This window comes from Phacochoerus africanus, chromosome 3, assembly GCF_016906955.1.
Source record: "Phacochoerus africanus isolate WHEZ1 chromosome 3, ROS_Pafr_v1, whole genome shotgun sequence".
NCBI classification, from domain to species: domain Eukaryota; kingdom Metazoa; phylum Chordata; class Mammalia; order Artiodactyla; family Suidae; genus Phacochoerus; species Phacochoerus africanus.
The window spans coordinates 45,784,773-45,809,250 of record NC_062546.1 but is presented as its reverse complement, the minus strand read 5'-3'; the positions used below and the strand labels follow the sequence as shown (position 1 = coordinate 45,809,250).

Here is a 24,478-nt window from a genome sequence, read left to right as displayed (position 1 = left end):
ACCCTAGTCCCCTATTTCTGGTCTATATTCATGCCTTTCTTTTTAATACTCTCTGATACTAGACAGAGGGAGGAAATAAAGCTAAAACTCTCCTGCTGTTCTGGCCAGTAGGAAAATACGAGGGCTTGGAACTTTCTGGAGCATCTCTAAGGAAAGGAGACACAGGCTTCTCTCTTCAGGACGTCAAACTTGAGGCTTCCTCTAAGCATGGGGACAAGGAAGCCGTAGTAGAAGAATGCCCTCATAACCAAGCAGAAACAATACACTTACTTTAATTTTCCCTTCTCTGCCATCTTTTTCTTCCCTGAGGCAAAGCTAGAATGCTTTGGTGCTGCCCATATCAGAGAAGAATCAGAGAGTCCTGAAAAGTATAAGGGAGGAAATACCTCATCTGTTAAATATTCCACCTGATTAGTACCTGGGAGCTGAGGTTGCCTCTGTGACTCTGACTACATTCTACTTGAGAAAAGACACAGCAAGGAAATCCAGACTGACAAATTATCCACATGGTGCCCTCTGTGGTGAGATACTAGTCACTGCATACTTTTCACCAGAAAGATGTGAGTAAAAGAAAACCAGGGAGATCCCTGATAAGCCTCTGATCAGGCAAAGCTGATCTGTGACAGACCTTCAGTTTCTCCTATCTGATTTCATTTTACCTAAAAAATTGTAGGATTCATGGACAAAGCATGTGAAATCTGACTTTTTAAGCTTAATCCACAAAAATTCTGCAGTCTGGTATAGTAGAAAAATCATGGAACATCATGATATATAGAATAGTCTAGACATATTCATCTAATTAAACTCTCTCTTGAAACCACAGTAAAATAGCATTAAAAGAAATATTTTTAAAGATATAATATGGTTAGGGTGGAAATAATAGGATAAGAGACAATGATTGCATAATTTTAGCAGCTACCTATAGCTTTACAGCTGTAACACATCTGAGAAAACTGATCGTAGATTAGTCACGTGAGACCCTGGGGAGCAACTTGAGTTTTTCTACGAAAATCTTAAAAGTCTCAGCAATGGATGATGTTAGGTTCCTCTGGAAGTGAGTGTAGAGGTGAGGCCAAAAAAAAAAAAAAAAAAAGCAAAGGTGGTTTATAGGTGTTTAAAGATTAGTCAGAACTCCTGCCTGGGAGAAAACTAAAGGTTTACTTTCTAGAGACCAGAAAGCAGAGGGTCTGAGGATAACACAGTCCTTGGTGAAGCCAGAGCTACCATTTGAAAGCAAGGAAATAAAGTTATCATAAACAGTGAGTGCCTCTTCCCCTGCTTGGCTCTGGAAGACTGGCATCCAGGCCTTTATCCTGCTGGCAAGTGATTAAACAGGTCTTTTCTCAGGACTTGATCAGCCCAAGAAGAAAGATCTAAAGGTGTTGGCATTAGGGGTTACTCCAAAGAGACAAAGACTGATCCCTCTACAATGATGCTTTAATCACTCTCAGACTTTTCAAATTCATACCCAGATATACAGAGGCTTTGAAAATTCCAATCAGCTTTTTAGTTGAAATATGAACTATTAAAAATCTCTAGATATATAAGGAAAATGTCCTTTAAAAGTTGAAATAAGCAGGAATAAAAGTAACCTTGGGGAAAACAATGACCGAGAAGACAACTTCACATATACATATATCATTAATCTCCTTAGAAAGATAATAGAACATATTGAACTTCTGAAAAAAGAACAATGTTATTTTTTTAAGGAAATGTCAGAGCCTATAAACTGGCTCTGAGACATTAAAAGGTAGCAGAAATGAAATACTCAAAATGGTTGGAAATAAAGTTGTGGAAATCTCCCAGAAAGGAGAGAGAGAAATAAAAATAAAAAATCAGAGGGATAATGTATAAAAATGTAAAAAATATAATGTTCTAGAAGAGAAAGAACAGAAATTAGCATAGAGATAATTTATGAAAATATTCCAAATAGAAGGATAATAGCTTTCACATTGCATGGGCTCCAAGAGTGTCCAGCACAGGAGATAAAGATAAACCTATACCAAAGCAAACTATGGTGAAGTCTCAAGAAACTGGAACTGAATAATATGGTAGAAATTTCCAAAAAAGGCTAAATAAAAAAAACAGGCCACATATGTTTATAGGATAATGAATAAGGAAGTCTTCAAATCTCCTAACTGCTACACTAGAAGCTAAAAGGCAATGAAACAAATCTCACTAAAATCTAAAAGGAAAAAATTTCCAGCCTGCAATAGTATACCCAGCTAAACTAGCAATTGAGTATGCCAATGTCATGCAGCCATTTTTAGATACACAAGGCTTAAAAAATGTAACACTCAGGAGCACTTTCTCAGCAAGCTGCTGGCAAATGTGCTCCCACTGAAAAGCTAACCATGAAAGAGGAAAACATCGTTTCCAAAATAAATAAATAAAAGATATTCAACAAAAAATAGAAGTGAAAAAATGTTAATTGATCAATCTAGATTTTAGTAGGTCATAAGACTCCAGGAAAGAGTTCAAGAAAATTCAACTGGGAGAATACTTGTGTCTGAACATATTATAAAAGGTAAGGATAACAGAGTCTTCTTCCTGGAGAGACTTAAACCAAAACATCTTTTCTTAGATGCCTGGAACAAGAGGTGCAGTTGGAAAGTTATGTTGGAAGTAGGTTTCTAGAGGTCAAGAGATTAAAAAGATCAAGACCTGAGAAAATGGGACAACCAGTGCACAAAGCTCTTTAGATCTGTAGATTGTTCCCTTCTGTTCTCCCTGTATTGGACACAGATCCTCCTCTTCTTAATTGTTCCCAGTGTCCATGAGATGGTCCCAGGTTTAAAGAAGACAAGGGAGCAGTTTGTTCCCCAGTGTATAGTCAAAGGCCTTGGCATGCATTGTTTAAGTGTGAAATGTATCCAGCTGAATGTTGCTGGATACACTGCAAGATTTTCAAGCATCCATAGAAAGCCTTATCTTGTCACAACAAAATTTCAAATTTCTGTCTTCCTGACATGTTTAGGAGAATGCCAGTAGAGCCTCAGTTATTATCTACCCAGGGGAAGGAGAGAAGCAGAAGGAAGCAAAGGTACAGTTGCTGGCCATGGGATGTGTGCAAAGCTATGTGACACTTGAGAGCTTCTTTTCAGCAAAGATTTTGCCAAAGAATGATGAGACCGGAGTTCCCGTCGTGGCGCAGCAGTTAACAAATTCAACTAGGAACCATGAGGTTGCGGGTTCGATCCCTGCCCTTGCTCAGTGGGTTGACAATCCGGCATTGCTGTGAGCTGTGGTGTAGGTTGCAGACGCGGCTCGGATCAAGCGTTGCTGTGGCTCTGGCGTAGGCTGGCAGCTACAGCTCCGATTCAACCCCTAGCCTGGGAATCTCCATATGCCACAGGAGCAGCCCAAGAAATAATAATAATAAAAAAAAAAGAATGATGAGACCTTTAAATGACCATTTTCCTCCTGTATCCTTTTGAAGATGGTTCCTTCCCATTGAAGTCAAATATTTTCCCTCTTGATCACCAGCCTTCACTTTTTCAATGTAAACTAGAACATCTTTTAAAAGGAAAAGCTTCATAGAGCAGTGTTTTTTTCCAATCCTTAAGAGATTTATATTTTTCCTACTTTGGCTCTAAGTGAGTCAAACAATATACATGCTTACAAAGATCTTTAGGTGCCATTATATGAGTGACATATCCACTTGGAAGCATCCCAGTCTTTTATTAAGAAAATATGTAAGGGAATTTATTTTTAGCCTTTCTCAGCTGGCATTATCCTTACAAACTTAACTTCTCTTCCTGTTGAGTTTATTCCAGAAAAGAATCACATTGCTTTTAATTGTGGTTTGATGTTTCATAATCTCATTCGAATATGGGACATTTTGTTTTAATTTATCTCATAACCACCCCCGATTTATTAAACGAGTTGAAGTCATAGAATTTTAGAGCTGAAAGAGATATCAGAGCCCATCTAGTTTGTTCATCCTGTGGTTGAAGAATTTGTCCCTGACCAGTTACTGCTGGCAGGAATGGAAGTTGCATTTCTTGTACTGTTATTAATTAGACTAATTTGTTTAGAAAAACAGTGTTTTTCCTATCTGAATTCTCAAGGTTTTTCATTCTTCTTTGTGCCTAAGTGGACCTGAAAAAAACTGTAAAGAGTTTTGCAAAAACAGTTAAAAATTAGTAGAAAAGCACTGATGCATTTAAGTCAACAACAACAGCAATATTCCAGCTATAGTTTAAATGAAACGATGAAACAAAGAAAAATCCTCTAAGGGTCTCTTTTCTGTCCCAAAGCCTTTACTAGTCAGAACTATATTTTTAGGCTAATTCATTATACCAAAACATCGACATTTTTGCCCATGAACTCTTGATCCCTCAGCTGAGGTCTTGCCTCTTTACTTTTTTATGTAAACTCCCTATCTTTACTTTTTCATTGGTTTTTCTTGACTTTGACATATCTCTGACTAGTCATTTGATGCATCAAAAATCTTGAACATTTGCTTCTTTAGCAAGACAAAGCTTTGGGGTTGAAAAGCTCTTTGATGTCTGCTCACTTGCAGTCTACAGTCATAGTCCAAACTGTCCTCCAAACTCACTCATTGTTCTGATTCAAGGTTAAGTATATGGTTAAGAAGGTTTAAAAGATATGGCACATATATACAGTGGAATATTGCTTCGCCAAAAAAATGAAATAATGCAATTCGTAGCAATACAGATGGACCTGCAGATCATCATACTCAGCAAAGTAAGCCAGACAGAGAGAGACAAATATCATATGATATTCCTTATATGTGGAATCTTAAAAAAAAAAAGGATACAAATTAATTTATTTACAAAACAGAGACTCACAGATGTAGAAAAAAAGCTGATGGTTATCAAAGTGGGGGGAAGATAAATTAGAAGTTTGGGATTAACAGATACTGCTACATATAAAACAGAAAACCAACTGGACCTACTTTATAGTACACAGAACTGTATTTAGTATTTTGTAGTAACCTATAAGGAAAAAGAATCTGACAGAATATTTGTATGTTATATATTGTTATATTTTATACATCATACATTGTACATATATATAATGTATAAGTGAATCAGTGTGCTATACACCTGAAACGAACACATTGTAAATCAACAATACCGCAAATTTTTTAAAAAGGTTAATTCCTCCACTGGGGATTCTTAAAACATTTAATATAATTAATTGTAAATAATCCTCACAAACACTAATTCACCCAATTCTTTTTTTTTTTTTACTAATTTTAATAAATGCTTAAAGTTATGTTAAAATTTTTGACTTCTATGAAATAATAAAGGCAGAGAAGATAACTCAAAGGTTTTGTTTAGTATACCTGTAGAACTTTAACCAGGTTTATATTCAATTTAGAAATTTTTTTATAGGTTTGAAGGGATTTTTTTGTTTGTTTTAATGTGTTGCTCACACACATATATGTTTGTGTCAGTATTTCATAGCCTCCTTTGAAATGGCTTTATCATCTTCCTGATTCCCTCATTAAGGAATAACAAATATACAGCTTGTATACCCCCACTTTTCTGTCCTGCACCCATGAGCGACATCAGCATTAACCACAGGCATGGTTCTGAATCTTTCTCAACATAAATGTTCAGAAGGCCCTAGAGGCAATACATGGAACTCGATGCTAAAGTTAAAATTCATTTGCCATCCATGCCATATTGGCATATGTTTTGTTTGAACTGCTTTTAAAAGTTACTGATAGGACCAAAGGATATTTTTTGCTCAAGGTACCAGACATAAACACAGCCTCAGGGTTCACTCCAGCACTGTTAACGATGGCATGTTTGGTCACACATTGCTGTCTTTTGCATGCCTTTAGAAGGAGTGAACACTGGTGAGTTTTCCTTGGAACATCCTTTATTCCAGGAGTTACATTACTTTCCTTTGTTGGCCCCTAAAGACACTTTCACTTACCACCTGTCCTTTGAAGTGTATCAACAGCTAGAGATTGAGTTGTAGGAAATTATCATGTGCATTGGTTAAAAACACCAAATACAATTTCATAGGATTCAACCTAATCAAATAAAAGCATCAAAATGATGCCATCCTTGGTGATCTTCCAGTTTCAAAACAGTTTGTTTACTGTTTTGAATCCCTGATTATCAAAATTAAGCACTGTTTTTACACCTACTGTATGCAGCAAATCATGGTAGATTCCAAGGATGACAGAGATAGGTAAATACATGCATCCTGCTTTGGCGAAACTCCTGCCTGCTGTTCATAGTGTGAACTGTCTTCTTTCAGATTATGAGTTATTTAAAGGCAGAGGCTGAACTTTGCTTTATTTTTCTGTATATTCATCACATGGCAGATGTTCAATATATTTTTAAGTGACTGAAAGATAGGAGGGGGAAAGGAAAGGAAAGAGGAGGGAGGAATGGACTGTGGTTTGAGAAGAAGCCGGCAGGAATGAACTTGTCACAGGAAAAAGGAAGTCTAGGAAGAAATTAGCTTTTTGTTTTTTGGTTTTTTTTTTTTAATTTTTCCTCTAAATGTTTAATGCTCCAAAATATTTTTGAAGCTATCTATTTTAATAGCTTTGGCCTGAAGTGGGATTGACTTTGGTTTGTTTGCAAAAATTGAAACCAGTCTGAAAGGATCAATGCATTTTACCTTAAGTGAATTTCAAAGGAAGGCTCCTAAGGCAGTCACCAACGTGTTCTCATTGATGGCAGCATTACTGGAATGATCACCTTGGTAGGTGACAGATATTTGGTATAAACTACGACATCTATTAAAAATTGGTCACACAGACATACCAGTATGTGGAACTTTATGTCCTATTTCTCATTTCTCTCTCTTTTTTTTTTTTTTTTTGTCTTTTAGGGCCGCACAGGTAGCATATGGAGGTTCCGAGGCTAGGGGTCGAATCAAGCTGTAGCCACAGTCCTGTGCCAGTGCCACAGCAACAAGGAATCTGAGCTGCATCTACAACCTACACCACAGCACACGGCAAAGCCAGATCCTTAACCCACTGAGCAAAGCCAGGGATCGAACCTGTGTCCTCATGGATGCTAGTCGGGTTCATTAACCACTGAGCCACAATGGGAACTCCGTATTTCTCATTTCTAATGCAAGAGGCAGTCTTAGGACTATTTCCTTTCATCACTATTGAAATTATCAAGGTATATGTTAGAGTTGATTTATAAGGTGTTTACAGTAAAAATCATTGTTCCTATTTAAGTCTGTCTAGGACGATTTTTCTTTTTATAAAACAGCTCCACTCATCCAACACGAATAACCAAATTTCTTTCTCCTTGTGTTTATTTATTCCTGGAAGGTAATCAAGGTGATTTAGCTATAATGTTTCCAGAATTAGGGAAAGTACTCATCAATTATTTCAAGAAATTTACTGGATATAAAAAAAATGATTCACACTGTAGTAAGTAGTGTTAACTTTTCCATTTACAGATAACATCTCTCTTACTATTCAAGAATGACTAATATTCAAATTAATAAAAATTATAATTATTAGATATCATGTCTTTACCTATGTGTTTGGCATAGGACTGAAGAGAAGGCAAACCATTGGTGAAAGAGTAAATTGCTAGAACTTTGACAGAAACCAAATTGGTTATATATACTAAAAGCCTTAAAAATATGCATAAACTATGAACCAGCAATTCTGTTTTGGGGAACTCCTTCTAAGGAAATAATTAAAAGTTTGTACAAAGGTTCAACCTCCAGAATATTCATTACAATGTTATTTATATTAGTGAAAAATGAGAAACAACTATAAAGATAATGGAATATTACTTAGCCATGTTATGGTTATATATTCTATAATGTATAAAATATAAATATTATATGACAGTATTCATAATATAGTCAGTTAATACAAAGGTTACTAAATCATATACATATATATGATTGCATCTTCATGAAAGAATTACACACAGACACATACACACATTTTTTTTTTGGAAGCATATACAGCAAGATTTTATTTTATTGTCATTTTTTTTTTTGTCTTTTTTGCCATTTCTTGGGCTGCTCCCACGGCATATGGAGGTTCCCAGGCTAGGGGTCCAATCGGAGCTGTAGCCGCCAGCCTACACCAGAGCCACAGCAACTCAGGATCCCAGCCGCCTCTGCAACCTACACCACAGCTCACGGTAATGCCAGATCCTTAACCCACTGAGCAAGGGCAGGGATCAAACCCAAAACCTCATGGTTCCTCGTTGGATTCGTTAACCACTGAGCCACGATGGGAACTCCTACAGCAAGATTTTAATAGTAATTACCTCTGAAGGAAGTTAGGCATGTTCAGAAAAGTTTCAGTTTTCCTTTCTGCTCATCTCATTTCTTACTTTTTCTTCCATGAACACATACTTTTACATTAATACAAAATTTTTGCAGCAAGGAGAAAGAAATACTGCCCTCCAACATTTATTGGCAAGATCTTTGCTATGCATGATTGCACTGGTGGTTGAGTTCGTTTCTTTGTTTTTTGAGGCTTTGATTTTTAAGGTTGAAGAAATAAACTGATGATAAACCAAAATTGTGACTATGGGCCCTCTTTAGCTATTATATAAACATACTTTAATAATGATAATTATCTGAGTATTTAGCATTAGTCACCCCAGAAAGCTTACAACAAAAGAAAAACTCTAAATAGAATCTGACTAAATTAAATTAAGTATGAGTCACATGCTTTCCCATTTGAATAATCATTCTAAATTAAAAATGTAAAGACCTTCATTTTTATGAGCATTTGATTTTTTTATTCCTCAAAGTCATCATTACTTTCTGTTTCAGACAAAAAGATCATTATATGAAAATATTTTCACTTCATTTTAAATAATAAAACCCCTTGTGAATAACTTTTTATTATAAAAATAACATATATTGATAATATAATATTGGGAAATTCACCCCTAATTCTATCACTGAGAAATAAGCACTAATAACATTTTGGTGTCCATGCATAAAATTGATAGCCATACTTATATTTAAAAGTAGGAGATTAGTGTTTAGGTGTTTAAATCATCTGAAAGTCTGTGAGAGTCATGCAACTACATTTTTTTTCTATTAGTTCTGGCATTTGGAGACAATTGGAATATAATAGCATGATCCTAGACTACTGTTTATTTATCCACGTTAAATTGCAGTTGAGGCTACTGTCTTCCATTTTGGATGCTACCAGAGTTTTCTGGGAAAAAAAAAATTGTTTAAGCAATATGATACCAGAAACCCATAAAAAATAATATTCACATTCTTCTTAACTCTTCATTTCCTCCAGGACAGATATCAGTGGATGGGTTTATGCGCTATCTGAGTGGAGAAGAAAATGGAGTCGTTTCACCTGAGAAACTGGATTTGAATGAAGATATGTCTCAGCCCCTTTCTCACTATTTCATTAATTCCTCACACAACACCTACCTCACAGGTATGAATTCATAGTTCTTTGACAACTACTTTGTCCAGTCTCACCAAATTTCACTAACTTCTGCTTAATCTTGCTCAGAAAAGAAGGTGCATTTTTCTTTCACTTCCTCTGAAAAGGCTCTGAGAGCAGGAGTTCCACCACCAGAGGCTCTGCCTACAGTCAGCAATATTATATCTTCACAAAATATCTCTTCCTAGGTTTTCAAGTCTGCTAAAATATACCTATGTCTGGTATCTTCAGACCAGTGGAGTTTGTGTGTAACTGATTTCATTCTTCAGTGGACTTCAAGACATTTAACGATCGTAGTCCTCTGGACCCTTTTCATCTACAGCAAAGTTCTGAATCCCTGAATAACTTCTGCTCAAGGCAAATTAACTGTGCTCACAATGTTCCCTGGTGGCCTAGGAGTTAAAGCATCTGGTTTTGTCACTACTGTGGCTCCAGTTTACTTCTATGGCTCAAGTTTGATCCCTGGCCTGGGAGCTTCTGTATTTACCAAAAGGTGAATTAAAAATAATAATTTTGCTCAAAGTGTAACAAGCTTTAGAAATAAAAAAGTTTCCCTGTGAGTGACAACATGTATTTTGTTGTAAATATTATAACAAAGGAGGTAAAAATAGCTCTGTGTTGTTAAGTAGAAAAAATATTAAAACTGTACATAATATATATTATCTCAACATAGCTTAGAATTGAAATTTTTAATAAATACAGAGTTCCTGCTGTGGTGCAGTAGGTTAAGAATCTGATTGCATCAGCTTGGGTCACTGGGATGCGTGGTTTCCATCCCTGGCCCCATGCAGTGGGTTAAAGGATCTCGTATTGCCCTAGCTGTGGCTTGGATTTGAGCCCTGGCCTAGGAACTTCCATATGCCATGGATGGAGCTGAAAAAAAAAAAATTTTTTTTTTTTTAGGGCTGCACCCAAGGCATATGGAGGTTCCCAGGCTAGGGTTTGAATCGGAGCTGTAGCCGCTGGCCACAGCCACAGCCACAGCAACACAGGATCCGAGACACGTCTGCGACCTACACCACAGCTCATGGCAACGCCAGATCCTTAACCCACTGAGCAAGGCCAGGGATCGAATCTGCATCCTCATGGATCCTAGTCTGGTTCATTAACCACTAAGCCATGACGGGAATTCCAAAAAAAAAAAAAAAATTTAATAAATACAGGTTTCAACAAGCTACAAATGTTTTTATAATCTAAATATATTTCTTGCAGAATACTCTCTGATTATCAGCCTTGGAAAAACTTAGTAAAAAAAAATCTACTGGTTAAAAAAAAAGTCCTTTAAAAACCATATCTCTCCTTTGCTTCACACAGTCCATCACCCAAATGAATATAAGATAGCCAGATCTTAAGATGCATATATACCGAAGTCAAGGGTCTCATTTGATATTTGTAAGGCATGCTTGCAATGCCTTGGGGGAGGTTTTGCTGTGCTCATGACCAATTGCTGAGAGATGTTATGGTTTATGTTGCAGGACAGACCAGCAATGTCATGCACATAATGGCAGGGAGATCCTGGCACTAGATATTCATGAGTGTCCAAGAGAATTTGACAGGGTTTGACAATCTGGCAAATAACCAATTCTTTCTTCAGAATTCCTTAAGGGGAGCCATTTCTCTCAGCATAAGTGTATATTATGTTGGCATCAAATCTAGCTTTGGGCTGTATCCTTCACTTGGTGAAAAATAGCTTAGAATAGAAATGACTCTTGGACAAAGACAGCAATGTGGCCCCTGGACAGCAGGAATGGGCAATCTCAGGATGCCCATAGGATCTGAGACCATCTAGTCGGTATCATATATTCTACATTCTATAGTCAGTTGAACTGCCACCTTGCATGTTCTTCGTGAAAAGTGGATGGCTCTCAGGCTATATGTGGCTTGTTTTCTTTCAATATATTATTCTGGTCATCTCTTGCTACATAACCAATCATGCCAAAACTTAGTGGCAGAAAATAGCCACCATTTTATGTTGATCCATATTCTGTATCTCAAGGATTCAGAAAAGACACAGGGTGGATGGCTTGTTTCTGTTCACTGGGGTCTTGGGCTTCATCTGGGAACTGAATGATGGGGGCGGGGTCGGGGGGGGCGCAGAATGCCTTGAGTGTTGGAGTCATCTGAAGGCTTTTCTTCCAATTTGTCTAGCACTTGGCCTGGAATGACCCAACATCTGAGCTCAGTTAGGACTTCTTACCTGATTGCTACAAGAGGCCTCCCAATGTGGCTTGGGCTTCCTCACAGCATGGCGGTCCCAGGATAGGTAGACTTCTTACATGGCAGCTTATAGCTGTAAGAACAAGTGTCCCATGAACATGGAAGAAGCTTAATTGCCTTTTGCCCTTAACTTGTGAAGTTCTGTACTGTCACTTCTTTCTTTATTTGTCAAAAAAAAAAAAAAAAGTCACAAACCAGCTTTAAAGGAAGGGGACACAGACCACAGCTCCCAATGGGAGAAACTTCAGAGAATATTTTTAGCCCTGTTTTAAAATTATTACAAGTTTCATAACTTCAAGAGGAGAGTGTCCACTTAGCTCATTTTCTCAGATTCAGTTTTTTAGGCTTATTTCAAAAATTTTTCATCACCCATTCAAATTGATGAGCCTTTGTAAAGGATTTTTTTCCTTCTCAGAAATCCTTAATCTTATTTGGTATCATTGACCTATTTGGCAGTCTGGTGAAGGCTATGGACCCTTCTAAGAATGTTAAATGCATAAAATAATGTACATAATATTTAAGAGGAAACAGGAGTTCCCTGGTGTCCTTGCAATTAAGGATCTGGCTTTGTCACTGCTGTGGCTCAGTTTCAGTCCCTGGCCCTGAAACTTGCACATGCCTCAGGTGTGGCAAAATTTTTAAAAAATGAAATAAATTCCATTGAAATATTTTTATCAAATTTTAAAAAACAAATCTGTAATAAAATCTCATATATTTTATTAACGCAATTTTAAAATTTGTATAAATAATACGTTATATTTGCAACAAATGAAATATGTTACGAAAATATCAGTGATTTCTGTTGGTGACAGAGTCACAATCCTGCTAGTACTATGTTGATTTGTGACCTACGTTCATAATTGAAGAGAATGTTAAATTGCAAATAGTGGTTTGAGTTAAAGATGTAATCTTTTTCTTCACTCAAATTTGAAGAGGTCTATTGAACCTCAAGTTGAATCTAGATCTTTGACTTGATAAGAGCCTAGTAAATATAACTCTAAAGACTTCGACACAAGATTGAATGTTGCATTTATCATATACTTAGGACCACAAAATTCTTAAAAAAAACTTAAATGCATGTTCCGTTAAATCTTGGACATTTTATGTTATTTCATCCATCTGGAAGTCACAATTGGCGGTAATTTTACCAATAGCCCTTTATAAATCCAAAAATGAATATATTTACATCCATTACTATCTAAATTATTTGCCATATAATATATGAGGCAGTGATACCAAAACCACTGAACGACAAGACCGACTGGGTATACATTCTATTCTTTTTATTTCCTTTCAGAATATAATTAATTTTTCTCTTTCTGCATATCATGATGGATTTAATATTTTCTGAGTTTACACAGATTCACTCAAGCACAACCACTACTCCCCTTTTGATGTTCAAATTGTCTCAGCTTTGGTCAGTGGAAACATTTTTTATGTTGGCTTCTCTGTCCTCTCGACATGACCCATTGATCTTCAAAAATGTTCTTACTTTCTGGCACATAAAATCTTCCAGGCTCACCTTGTTTCCCTCTGCACCACACATGGAATAAGACTTTTCCCCTAAGGACCCCTTGTTCCTTTTAGTGTCAAAAAATATGTATATGGGTAACAGAAATTTGAACCCTTGCTATGGAATATTGTTTCTGGACCATTGCAGTGAACAAAGAAAGAAAAGATACATTTTTTTCTTGTGTCAAGGCACATGAGTTTATGTAAATATTTCTATTCCTATCTTCCAATTTAAATTCTTGATTTAAGAATAAGCTGTGCTTCCTTTATCAATCTTGATACCTAGAACATTATATATAATTACTCATTTGCTTTACTGAAACACAATAAGAGCTCCAAGAAAAGTGTTCAATATCAATATAAACAATATAACTACAGGATAATATTCAGTTTTGTTTTGTTTTTTGCCCCCCCCCCAAGCATTTTCCTAAGGATTTTTGGTACAATTAATTTTATTGAGTCATTTACCCTTTCTTTTGGTAGGACATATAACTATATAACATTTAACATATACCAATCAACTTGGTAAGGACATATGTGTAGAGAATTTAGCTCTTTGTGTCTGTTTGGTTTGGGGTGTTAGCATGTTAATGGCCAGTAGTTTTCAGAAAGTGGAGCTTTCAGCTACCAAAAAAGAAAAGGATCTCTACTTTTTTGTTGAAGAAAGAATTCAAATAACTGTCTCCAGATTTCTGTACAATTATTTCATATCACCACCATCTGATATAAATGATTTCTGAGTAAACCAACCCTCTCCCCAACTTTAAAATTTATAGTAGTATACAATTCACATATTTTCAAATATTCAATTTTTAAAATTATGTTAGATCATATTCTGATCTTCAGGGTTTTTTTTTTTAATTTCTCACTTGTCCTCAATTTTCTGAGCCACGTATTATCATACCATGGTTTGCATTATGTAAATCCCCATTCTCACAATATTGCCTTCTCCTGGAAGTAGTCTCTCTGCAGGGGAATGAAAGAGAATTCCATATAGTTAACTTTAAAATGACATATAAGTTCTAATATAGGCTCTTAATGTTTTGTCTGAAATTCTCCTGTGACTAATAGGTAAAATTTGGTTTTACTTCATATGATAATGATTAGCGTCCTTTTTAAAATTAGAAACAAACCTAAACTAAAAACTATCCTCTCAGAGACTTAGGTAAATATAAATACCTATAATGTAGAAATTCAGTCTTCCCAGAGCCAATTAAGATGCATGTATCTCTTAAAGTTTATTTCAGAAAAATAAATGAGTCTTTCTAATGAATAAAAAAATCATTTTTAAAATAAATAAAGCTTGCCACAATAAAAAAAATAATAATAATATAATAAGGGGAGATCCCCTAGTGGCGCAGTGGTAACGGACCCAACTAGTATCCATGAGGTCCTGCTCAGTGGGTTGCGGCTCCAGCATTTCCGCAAGCTGTGGTGTAGGTCGAAGATGAGGCTCAGATGTGCAGTTGTTGCTGTGTTTGTGGTGTAGACCAGTGGCTCAACTCCAATTCAGCCCCTAGCCTGGGAACTTCCATATACTGCAGGTGCAGCCCTAAAAAAGGCAAGAAAAAAAAAGAATTTTATAAAATTAATTTATAACCCAATAGAATTCATAGTTCAACTTTTTACTTTACAAGCAATTCCAGAACAAGTAGGAACATTTTCTATAGAAACATTATTTCATGGAAAGGTTGTGTTGTGGAAAAAGGAAGGTTTTCCTATTCAAGTGAGTTTTTAAAAATGCTTGTTATGAAGTTCCTGGTATGGTACAGTGGGTTAAGAATCCAACTGCAGTGGCCCCAGTCACTGTGGAGGTGTGGGTTCAATCCTGGGCCCAGGTGCAGTGGGTTAAAGGATCTGCCATAAATTGCAGCTGCGGCTCTGATTCAATCCTTGGCCTTGGAATCGCCACATGCCACAGGTGTGGACATAAAAATACATACATAATAAATAAAATGCTAGCTACAGCAAAGGTTGGCACCTACTGCAGTATGTACAGATTCACAATCACTGACGTTATGACCCTCCTCCCCTCACCATGACCACCCTACTTCTATCCTTGGAACATTTTAAGAACTAGTATTCCTGGAATTCCCACTATGGCTCAGTGGGTTAAAAACCAGTATCCAGGAGGATGTGTGTTTGATTCTTGGCCTCACTCAGTGGGTAAATTATCTGGTGTTGCCACAATCTTTAGTGAAGGTCATAGCTGTGGCTTGGATCTGGTGTTTCTGTGGCTATGGCGTAGGTTGGCAGTTGCAGCTCTAGCCTGGGAACTTCCATATGCTGCAGGTGTGGCCCTCAAAAGGAAAAAGAGGAAGAAGAAAAAGGAAAACTACTATTCCTGAGAAATGCCAGTGTAAGGAGAATTTCAATATTTGGAGTGTTTTCTTTGGAGCATTCAAAGGAACTGTAAAAATTAAATATACAGTATAAAAACCAATCAATTTAGCAAAGCATTATGATGTCTAATATGTCTACTTCTCTGCTCATTATTGCCCCTTTGTTGACCATCAAGACACCCAGAAGGAAAAATCAAATCAAATCACTTAGAGAAATATATGCAAAGAATGAGTTGAGTTTTAATTACAGTGGTCATTTTCTAGGGTTTTGGATAAACTTGGCAGTACATCAAGTGGTGATTATGGTTTAAATTATTGTTTTCCCTTGACGAACCTACATTTATGACTCAAAACAAGATTCTCTCAGGACTAAACAGGGTGCATTCATTTCAACCTACACTTTCTCAGCTCTTCATGCATCTTCCCCATCCTCCAAACCATTTGGGAGATAATGGCTGCATAAACTCAGGGAAAGCAAAGTGACATATCTCTGAATAATTAACATTTTTATTCAGCTTGGGAAATAAAACCTTAGCTAGACATTTGAGTTATCCCTCTGATGAATTAAACTGATTATTCCCCTCTTCTCCTCAGGTGTACATTCTTGACTGCAAAGTTCTAAAACTGGTGTAGTTTTAACCTTTAAGGTATAATTTTATCCTCATCAGTCATTCACTACAACTCACGCTTAGTATCACTCCTTCCCTTTATATCTCTTCTACTCATTTAGTCCTCAGCCTATGTAACCTTTCATAATTTATTTTTGGTGTAAAGCACTACCAGACAGACCTATGAAAGTTTGAGGTAGAATGGAAAGAAGTTAAGCTGAGCAAATAAACAGACCAAGTCTAAATTTACCTTTAAGTCAAATAACTCTTCTAAGCCTTTATTTCTTCATTTATAAACTGAAAGTAAGTTGAGGAGTTCCTGTTGTCGCTCAGTGGTTAACGAACCCAACTAGTATCCATGAGGATGTGGATTCAATCCCTGGCCTCACTCAGTGGGTAAAGGATCCAGTGTGAACTGTAGTGTAGGTTGAGGATGTGGCTCAGATCCTGAGTTGCTGTGGCTGTGATGTAGGGCAGCAGCTACAGCTCTGATTCAACCCCTAGCCTGGGAACCTCCATATGCTGTGGGTGCGGCCCTAAAGAGGACAAAAGACCAAAAAAAAAAAAAAAGTAAGTTGAAATAGCTGGAGTATTTTGGTCTGTACGTAAGAGAATTATTACTTAGTGGCTTAAACTTTAGGAATTTATTACCTCACTCAGAAACAAGTCCAGGAGCAGAGTAGCTGAAGGGTGGTTAAATCAGGAATTCATTGATGTCATTGGGGACCCAGATGCTTTTCATCTTTGTGCTCCTCTTATGGTTTCAAGATGATTGTCCACCCCAAGCACTGACCCTTTAGGAAGTAAGATCCACTGGTGGCCCAGGGGAAGCCTGTCTTGTGGCCCTTTGTTTCCCCCACCCCACCCAGTGGACTTTCCCTTATGCCCTATTAGATGTAGCCTAGAGTGACACCATACATTAGTGACTGCAATAAGCATTAACAGGGTCACAGAACTACTGTAACTGGTTGAGAAGAATTCAGATTTGCCCCAGGGCTGGCGAGGGGACCCTGAAGTATATTAGAACCTAAACAATATTCTGTTGGCAAGGAAAAAGAGAAAGAAAGAAAAACTAGAAGTATAATAGGGTTTAAACTCCCTGTCACATGAGAACCTTCTCCTTTATCTGTATTTGTCTCCCTACCTAGAAGGTGAGGATAAGGAGAACACGTCTTGTGTAATTTTTGCATCTGAAGCAAGCAAGATTTTGTCTCCCATAGAGAATGTGTTTGAGAATGTGCACAGACCCTAGTGGTATAAGGCATGTGCTTGAAGTTGTTTTCTCACTTTCTCACAAAGCCATCCCATAGCTGTTGGATCTATGTTCGAAAAAACTTCATGGTCACATGGGGGCAGCAGGCAGATAACGTAGAGGAGAGAGATCACATCAAACTTATGGCCCAAGACATGGTCAGGATGAACAACACATCTGCTATAGTTTGGACAGTTCCCTCAAATGTCACTGTTGGATTATGTGACCTGAGTGGCTCACATCTCAACATTGAGAGCAAGGAGAAATGGCCCCCACCTCCATGGAGACAGTATTTACTGAAGAAAGCCACTGAATTAACAAATGTGTCACATTCTGGAACCTTCTTACCCTGGAGGTGGAAAAGAAGACAGTAAGTCATGATAAGTATAAATATAGGCAATTAATCTTCACCCTCTGCAAGACAAGAAATTTCTCAGAAGCCTGTGTTAATAGAGGGATTGTTATTTTCAGTTTTCTGGTCTCTTCCTTCCATGGATGCCTTGGGTAATCTAAGACAAAGCTCAAGTGAATATAGCCAGCTGCCCCAAATGAATGCAGTCAAGTGAGAAGTTGCAGCGCTGTAACTTGGGGCAGTATTATGAATTAATGTGAAATGGAGCTTCAGCTCCAAAGTTCAATCATGGCCTTGGAATGTACTCCAAAGGATGTTCGCAGCCAAGCAGAGATGATGTCAGATACTAGTTTCAGAAACAACCATGGTTGAGTGACTCATGCCATATCATTAATCCCAACTCACAGCAATCCCCCGGCCCTAGAAGCTCTATTTATTGCATCTAATCAAATGGAAATGTAATGGATGGACGAGATATAATAGTGAGGGCTTAGGAATTTTAGGGAAGAAAAATAAACCAGCTTTGAGACTAGGCAGAAAAGGATAATGGAGAATATTAATGCACATATTTGGAAAAAAATTTCCATAAGTGGAGGAAAACACACAAGAAAATCTAATATGCTTTCTAAGCAATAGGACAATTATGGATAAATGTGAGTTTTTAATGCTTTCTTTGAGAGATTTCTATTTCTGATGCAGATTATTCGTTTTAAGAATGAATAAATTTACCTTAGAGGAATTCTGTTGGGCTTCAATGCTGGACAGTAAACACAACACAGATGCACACACACAGAGACATACACATACACACACCCTCCCATTCTTCAGGGCTTTGTACCCCCCAGAATCATTTCCATCTCACAAACGCAATACCATGCCTTACCATGTCTTTCAAAACCTTAACTTATCAGCATTCAAAATGTACATCAAATTCCTTCTATTTATTCTTTGAATGATAATCACAAGGAATCCAAAGAAATGTTTCTGGAAGCTGTTTGAATCTTTCATGACAGAACATTCTAGTGTGTTCCCCTTCAATCTATCATTAAACCTTATCTAGCTTAAAAGTCCATGGCAACTTCCTTACTGAAGCTAAGGGTATTTAAAAATAATACAGATTTTTGTGAAGATTAAATGTAGTAACATATGTAAAGTCCAAAGAACTACAACTGGCATGTTGTAAGCATAAGTTATTGTTGTTGCTACAATGCTCTCCTCCTGCTATTCACTCTTCCCAGTCACTGCTATGGAGCCACAATTACATTTCCAGTTGTGCCACTACCTTCTGGTTAGGTGAGGCAGAAGAAAGACTGAGAACTACTCAAACTCTTGAACTCTGTGTTTTCCCATTGTTAAAGAGCTTTTCTAGGAAACCACCAGTGGCTTTCTTGCTCTGTGAGAAAGGTTCATTTTGTTTGTGTGTTATAGCTGGTCAGCTGGCTGGAAACTCCTCTGTCGAGATGTATCGCCAAGTGCTCCTGTCTGGTTGTCGCTGTGTGGAGTTGGACTGCTGGAAGGGACGGACTGCAGAAGAAGAGCCAGTCATCACCCATGGGTTCACCATGACCACAGAAATATCCTTCAAGGTAGAGTGAATGAATATTGCTAAGAGAGGAAGCTGGGGAGACCAGACTCCCTTTTGGGTAAAGTCTGCTAAAATAAAGTCCCAGTGGTCACAATTAAATCCATAGGCTATGAATCATCTTTGCAATTTCAGAGGCTAAAATTTAGCAGTTTATCCAGGAGTAATTGCCATGAGGTGAACTGCTAAACAAAATCAAAGGAAACTAACTTATAAAAGGAAATATCAATGTATTTGTCTATTTAGCACTCTTTTTTTTTTTTTTTTTTTTGCTTTTTAGGGCCACTCCCATGGCATATGGAGGTTCCCAGGCTAGGGGTATAATTGGAGCTACAGCTGCCGGCCTACAAAACAGCCACAGCAACGCCAGATCCAAGCCACGTCTGTGACCTATACCACAGCTCAAGACAACACCAGATCCTTAACCCACTGAGCAAGGCCAGGGATCGAACCCCCAACCTCATGGTTCCTAGTCATATTTATTTACGCTGTGCCACACTCATTCTTTTTTACTGCATGTTATCATTGTGAAATATAGCATACACAAAGAATATATACAACTTATTTGTACAGTTTAACTAATGAATATGAAGTGTATACTCATGTAATTACCACCTAAGTCAAGATATAGAAAATTGGAGTTCCCCCTGTGGCACAGGTAGATTGGAAGTGGCAGTCTTTGCAGCCCCAGGATGCAGGTTCAATCCCTGACCCATCACAATGGGTTGAAGGATCTTTCATTGCCACAGCTACAGTGTAGGTCACAACTATGGCTTGAATCTGCTCCCTGGCCCAAGAACTCCATATGTTGTGGCGCAGCCAAAAAAGAAAAAAGAAAGAAAGAAAGAAATAGAAAGTTACTGACACTTCGGAAACACCTATGTACCTGTTCTCATTAGGATGACCTTCTTACCTCCAGAGATGACTACTTTTCTGACCATGGCAGGGATCATTACTTTGCTTCTCTTTGACCTGTACTACTTTAAGTGCAGCTCTAAACAATGCCGTTTCACCAGTGTTTTAACTTGATATACATGGATTCACACTGTAATATGCCTTAGTTCATCTTATGCTTTTTTTTAACTCCATATTGTTTGGAAGATTCAACAATATTATTGCATGTATCTCTAGCTTCTTTGCTTTCTTGATGATGATGATAACATTAATTGCCATGTTTTAATTATCATATACTATTCCATTTGTGCAATAGCATATAATAATCAACATAGAATACTGGGGAGTTCCTATTGAGGCTCAGCAGTAATGAATCCAACTAGTATTCATGAGGGCCAGGTTCAATCTCTCTCCTCCCTCGGTGGGTTAAGGATCCAGCATTGCTGTGAGTTGTAGTTTAGGTGACAGACATGGCTTGGATCCTGCATTACTGTGGCTGTAACGTAGCTCCGATTTGACCCCTAGACTAGAAACTTCCATATGCCATCTGTGCAGCCCTAAAAAGACCAAAAAAAAAAAAAAAAAAAAACCCACTGACTATTATAGCCAGCTTTTTGCACACACCAGTGCTTATCAGTTGAAGACCCCTAGGAAAACACCTGTGGTCAAAGTTGGTTTTATTGGCTCATACAACAAGGGAGCACACATAGCCTGAGGGACTGTGTTTGTCAGTAAAAGTGTCTTAGAGAGAACTTATTGGATTTGGGCTTGTATTAGGTGATAGTGTGAGGGTTCAAGGAGGCAGCATTTTGCTATAGACTGGCTTGCTGTCAGTAAGCAGAAATAATTCTATGATTAGGTATCTTAATTCCCATTTAGGAGTCAAGATTAAAGAGGTAATTGAGGGGGGAAAAAAAAGCATCAGCTATTCTTATTAGCCAGGAATGAGGGTGTGTTTGGTCATCTTCCCTCTCTTTCTACCCAAAACACCATCCTACACCATAAAATCCTAATATGCATGCATATGGACACCCAAATATCCAAGTTCTATTCGAATACCCTGCAGTGAGCTGTCCCCAGGAGCTTGGAGCCATCTGGCTTGAGGAAATCCAGGGTCCTGTGTTACCAGAGAGTGATCTCGAAAGAAGTTAAATGGGCTTTGGGGGCTTCTCTTGACTGACTCCGGTGTCTCAGTCTTTGGAAGGAATCAGAAAAGAAGGGACAGAGGACAGCTCTAGAGCACAGGTCCCAAGGCAGGCCTTTGATGACCTCTGTTACCTGGGTCTCAGGGCAGAACTGGCTCTGGGTCACTAACTCTTGCCCTAAGCAAGCAAAGCAGAGCCCAAGTGTGTGGTGGCTAAGATGGAGTGGGGACAAGGTCCTTAAAAATGGGGAGGCTGCACTGCTGCGAGGCCAGAATATAGGATGAGCTAGATGTTAATGTCCCTAAGACTGGTGACAAAGCTCTGCATGAACAAAATGTGAGTCATGTGCCAAAGTCTTTGCTGAAGGAGGGGGAACTCAGTGGATGGCAGAGTGGAAAAGCTGGATAGGCCACTTCATGAAAACTGGGTTTTTTTTGTTTGAAGATAAGAAGATTGAAAGGTAGTGTTTCAGAAGTAGCATTGGGAGCAAAAAAAAAATTTCAATATCCAGCTTTTAGCCCTGGAACACTTGGGATGTGATAAAATAAACATCTGTCTTTTGAGAGGGCAGCAAAAAAAAGAAGCAAGATTTTAAAGGGGCATCCAGGTTTCAGTTTAGAAAAATGGATTTCCTGATCAAAGATACTGTATTCGACAGCAATAAGGATGTGTTCTGACGTAATATTAGCAGCTTAAAATGTATTGACTATGTTGTGAATTTGACTTTTCGTGATTTCTCACTTAGGCTAGAATACAGCAATTAGTGAAAAATAGCACCCTTTACTAAATTTTACAACAAAGTTTAAAATGGAATTGACTTTAATTTCAATCCAAATTTTTAGAAGCTGTATCTGCTCCTGCAGTTGAGCACTCTTAGTGTCTTTTCATTTTCTTTAACGGGAACTCAGTGAGGTTTTGTCTTATTTCCATAGTCCCCACCTCTTCAGCTTCTTCCATTGTTCCTTGTCAGCTATCCAATACCAACCCTAACATGCTTGGCCTTTTAAAAAAAAACGTAGAGGGTGGAGTTCCTCCGTGGCACAGCAGAAACGAATCTGACTAGCATCCATGAGGACACAGGTTTGATCCCTGGCCTTGCTCAGTGGGTTAAGGATCTGGTGTTTCTGTGAGCTGTGGTGTAGGTCACAGAATTGGATCAGATCCAGCACAGCTGTGGTTGTGGCATAGGCCAGCGGCTGCAGCTCTGATTTGACCCCTAGCTTGGGGACCTCCATATGTCAGGGGTGTGGCTCTAAACCTAAAAAGACAAAAAAATGAAATAATTTTTAAAAATGAAATAATTTTTTAAAAATTATTAATAGTTTTTTTAATTATTAATTTTAAATAATTATTTTAAATAATTATTTGAAATAATTTTTTAATTATTAGTAGTTTTTTAAAAATTATTAGTAGTAGTTCCCATGGTGGTGCAATGAATCCTTTGTCATCTCTGTAGCAGATCCCCAGCCTAGCACATCAGGTTAAGATCCAGTCTTGTCACAGCTGTGGCTTGGATAGGATCCCTAGACCAGGAACTTCCATATGTCGCAAGTACAGCCAAAAGAAAAAAAAAAAAAAAAAAGAGGGCATGGCTGACCCTGCAATGGAGGGTATGCAATTTGGGCTTATCTATCTGTCGATGGATGTAGAGGACCCTGGAGTGGGAGACAGCACATCCTGATGCTGACGCAGGGGACCAATGACCTTGTGTACACACCGACTGCCAGAAGGTCCCAGACACACAGACACACCCCACTCATGGTCCATGTGAGGAGCAATTATATTGTCTTAATTCTCAAGGTTCTCTGAGTTCCTCAGGAGGAGGGGGGACATTGGGAGGAAGATTAAACACTCAGAACCCTCTAAGGCATATTTATTTTATGTGAAGCATTGGCTTCTTGGCCTCAGCCATCAAGTCAGCTTAGAGTGACTCTCCCTGTGCACTCGACCATACAAGTGGTCCTTCAGTCACATCTGCGATCCCAGAGTCATGGGCTGATTGAACATCTATTCCTGGGCCCCGGAAGCATAAGTTCTCAACCACAAACACACACTTGCAGACAGATTTAGAGACTAAAAGACTAAATCTAGCTCAGAATTCTGCTTCCTCTCTCTCTGCTGGAGTTGAGGGGGGGCAGTGCCCAAAAAAGAGCAGGAAACTCATCATCCTATTGGTTGGTTGGTACAGATTTGCTTGCTGCAGGAGCAATAATTCTGGCAGAGAAGTGGGTGGTGCTGGTGGTGCTGGTGGATGGGGATGAGTGTGAGGAGGAGAAATGTCAGCCTGTGATGTGGACAAATACACAGAGCAAGAATCCTCTGCATCAGGGCGAGGAACAGAGTGAGGCAAGTGAAGCACCTCGTGTGCAAAATTTAAGGAGGTGCTTCTTGTCACTGGTGTGTAAATGCAAAGTTGGCACCTGAGATTGAATGTCTCTTTAAATTTTGCATTTACACACCTCCCTTGCTTCCCTATTCCAGCCCGGCTCTGCATGATTATCAGCATGTGGTCTGCTTTTCCAGAAACCACAGTGTACAGTGAATGTGTAAGGAAGGATACAAAGAGAAATGGGGGGCAAGGCCCCATGTGATCCATCCCACCACCACCATGCACCCCTCACTCCATCAGCTATAGCTACAGCCCTATTGGTCTCACACTAGGAAGGACCCCCCTCACAGTCTTTGCACAGGTAGACCCTCTGCCTGAAACACTCTTCCTTCAGATGTCTGCTTGGCTCACCTCTTACCTCCTTAAAGCCTTTCTCAAATGCCACCTTCTCAAGGATGCCTCCTGGGACCACTCTGTTTAATACGCCCATTCCCACACTCCTGATATGCCCACTGTCACGTTATTTCTATTTACCTGCAGTTTCTGTTGTGGCTCAGCAGGTCAGGAACCCAACTAGTATCCATGAGGATGCGGGTTCAGTGGGTTAACGATCCAGTATTACCGCAAGTTGTGGTGTAGGTCACAGATGCAGCTTGGATCCGGTGTGCAGTGGCTGTGATGCAGGCCTGCAGCTGCAGCTCTGATTCGACCCCTGGCCTGGAAACTTCCATATGGCCCTAAAAAGCAAAAAATAATAATTAATTAATTAATGTCTCTATTTACCAAGTGGCACTTATCACCTTCTACTATTCTGCTTGATTTATTCAATTATTATGCTCCTTCTTTTT

At 38.4% G+C, this 24,478-nt stretch overlaps 1 protein-coding gene across 2 annotated transcripts in view; it reads left to right on the top strand.

Annotated features, from left to right (window-relative positions):
* PLCB1 (phospholipase C beta 1) overlaps positions 1-24,478 on the top strand; it is a 731,149-nt gene that overhangs the window by 529,849 nt on the left and 176,822 nt on the right. For both annotated transcript variants that reach the window (XM_047771691.1, XM_047771692.1), the window contains exons 10-11: positions 9,242-9,388; positions 19,109-19,266. In XM_047771691.1, coding sequence (XP_047627647.1) covers positions 9,242-9,388; positions 19,109-19,266 — 305 coding nt within the window. The remainder of the gene's footprint in view (positions 1-9,241; positions 9,389-19,108; positions 19,267-24,478) is intronic.